General features: G+C 38.0%; 1 protein-coding gene and 1 long non-coding RNA gene across 4 annotated transcripts in view; one reads left to right on the top strand and one right to left on the bottom strand.

The window, feature by feature from the left end:
• LOC138042379 (schlafen family member 13-like) overlaps positions 1-2500 on the bottom strand; it is an 87782-nt gene that overhangs the window by 39281 nt on the left and 46001 nt on the right. For 2 of the 3 annotated variants that reach the window (XM_068888253.1, XM_068888254.1), the window contains one exon: positions 1649-1700. The exons of the other annotated variant lie outside the window; for it this stretch is intronic. In XM_068888253.1, the coding sequence (XP_068744354.1) occupies positions 1649-1696 (48 nt within the window). In that variant the 5' untranslated portion in view covers positions 1697-1700. The remainder of the gene's footprint in view (positions 1-1648; positions 1701-2500) is intronic. 3 annotated transcript variants of the gene reach the window in all.
• LOC138042380 (uncharacterized) overlaps positions 1-2500 on the top strand; it is a 34149-nt gene that overhangs the window by 19958 nt on the left and 11691 nt on the right. The gene's annotated exons all lie outside the window — the stretch shown is intronic.

The following is a 2500-nucleotide window of genomic DNA, read 5'->3' as shown; positions in this document are numbered from 1 at the left end:
TCACGAGGGCAAGCTTCGTGGCCTTGAGGCCAATTCTCACAGATCCGTTGCCAAAACTTTGCAACTCACCAATGCACCGGAGTATACGTATGGAAAACGCAGAATAAAGTTTAAATTAAGAAATAAGCCGTACATAAAACTAAACTGCTTGTTTGGAAGTCTTTGGAAATGATTTTCCTTTGATTAGTAGTCTAAGAGCTATTTGCGATTGAAATTGTAACCTGAAAGTGTCATTCTACACATGAAGCACAAAAGGAGCGGAATACGGGAAAATAATTTATATTAAATTAGATATTACATATAAAGGAAATTCGAAAGGACAGAATTGCTGTCATATAAGATTTTCTTTTTATTAGTTTCAAACAGCAATCCATGCGTTTTATGCTTGAATGATTTTCGGAGTCAATTAATAATCGGCGGCCACAGTGCTCGCGAGCAAGTTTTCTCTCTTTTTATGCACGAGTTTCACCATTCCTAGTATAAAGAGAAAAGTCGCTCGATATTGTCTCCTTCTTTTTTTTTAATTTGAAATAAATTATATTTGGATTCAATTTCTTAACAAGTTCGTGACCTCTTTCCACGCAAGCAGTCGTAAACTGTTTGTGATCAAGCTCTTGGAGGGTGCTTGCATTGTTTGCGACGGAGTTATATGCACATATGGAGACAGTAGCCAAGAAGTTCCGCATGATTTCACTCGTGATTAATCGTTCGTAACGAAGCGTGGGGAAACTGTAATCCGTGTTGGTTTCCTCTTCATTTTTTTTTCAACTTATTATTTTCTAAAGGTAGCAAATTCCATAAATTCTGCTCACGGTGTCTGTTTTTATTTTCTATAATTTTCTCTCCTTGTGCCTTATCCATCAGAAATAATTTTCATTTTTGTTTTCGTCCAGAACTCCACTTGTTCACGATACTTACTAGCCCCAATGGCTAGTGGAAGCTCAAAATCTACTAATCAAAACTGAAAATTCACTAGGCTGCATGTGGATAGTTGGCTACCGTTAGTGTCGAGCCCTGCCTTGTGCAGTGTTATTATCTACATGTATCAAGTGAGATGTGATGTAATCCTCAACCAATCAGAGAGTGCAGAGCAGTGCATCACCTGAGCAATTATACTAAGGAGACGAAGTCACTTAAGACTTCCTTTTTACAAGAGGGATCAATGGCCAATGAAAGGTGTATAAACATGTGACCCATGTCCAGGAAAACAATGACAAATTTAAAAAGGAAAACATTTTGAGGCAAACCCCATGAAAGTACAGTATTGTCTATTTTTTATATATAATAACCCAAGTTATTCTTGCATTTTCACGTCATCTGTGATCTATTACTGAACAGACGCACGACAACATGGAATCTACATGTATTTGTTACAAGGACCTTAAAGTAATGTCTCCTAACCCTCTATAAACTACCAGAAAACTATGTTAGCAAAAGTTTATTTCGTATAAATATACAGCCTTATAATACTACTTCTCGCAGTTAGCATGGTACTATCGCTCGTCTAAGCGAGCAGCAGTTTTACGCAAGTTAAAGTACATTATAATTTACAAGTTGAAATATGTGCATGCATACATTCTGGTTACGACAAAAGAAGTACTGTACAAGTTACTTGTAAATAATAAAAATTTTTAGTGTTTAAACTTACACTTCCTTGTTCCTGCCAACTTGTAGCCTTTTGGGGACTCTCCTCCATTTTCCTAGTGGGATTTCAACAAATAACATTAATGTACCAGTCAAAGTGAAGCTTCAACATCCCCCCCCCCCCCCCGAGCAACCCCCCGGACATTTGAAATTTTGGAAATTTTTTGCTCAAATGCCCACCCCCCCGGCCCAAAAAGCTGTTCAAATGCCTAATCATACATTGTAGGTCCATTTCAGGTGATCAAATGCCCCCACTCCCGGGAAAATTGCCAGATTTTTATAAACTGAACGCATTGGTTTTACGGAGTTCATTCATGCCATTATTTACACAACCAAAATATCAATCGTCGCTAATGTATTAAAATATTCATAAATACACCGGTCGGTCACAGCAATTGACCTCTATAAATCGTATCCGGTGACGTCCGTATTGTTCTTTATAATGTAAATACAATTTAATATAATTATTTATATAGTCAAAGATAATATAAATTGGTTCTTAATACCTTCAAATACGGCACAAAGTTTGTGTAGGCCTTTGCTTTTCAACCAATCAGCCACGAATGCGAAATCTTTTAATGCATCGAAGTTTGTCTCCGCCATGATTTAACAACCCGCGTGGAAAGGTAACATGAAATCGAGGCTAGCGATCGAATTCCCGCCACTATGACTGGATCAGATGCCCCACCCCCGGGAAGACGAAGATCATCAAATTCCCTCCCCATAGGGCAGGAAAAGGAGTCAAATGCCCGGGGTATGCCCGGGGGAGGGGATGTTGAAGCTTAATTTAATTTGAGTGGTACACAAGCTTAAAGAAAACATATATGGCATAACCTGAGTAACAACAAAAATAATT

The sequence above is a fragment of the Montipora capricornis genome, chromosome 3 (assembly GCF_036669925.1).
Source record: "Montipora capricornis isolate CH-2021 chromosome 3, ASM3666992v2, whole genome shotgun sequence".
Taxonomy (NCBI): domain Eukaryota; kingdom Metazoa; phylum Cnidaria; class Anthozoa; order Scleractinia; family Acroporidae; genus Montipora; species Montipora capricornis.
This window is presented reverse-complemented; position numbering and strand designations above follow the sequence as displayed.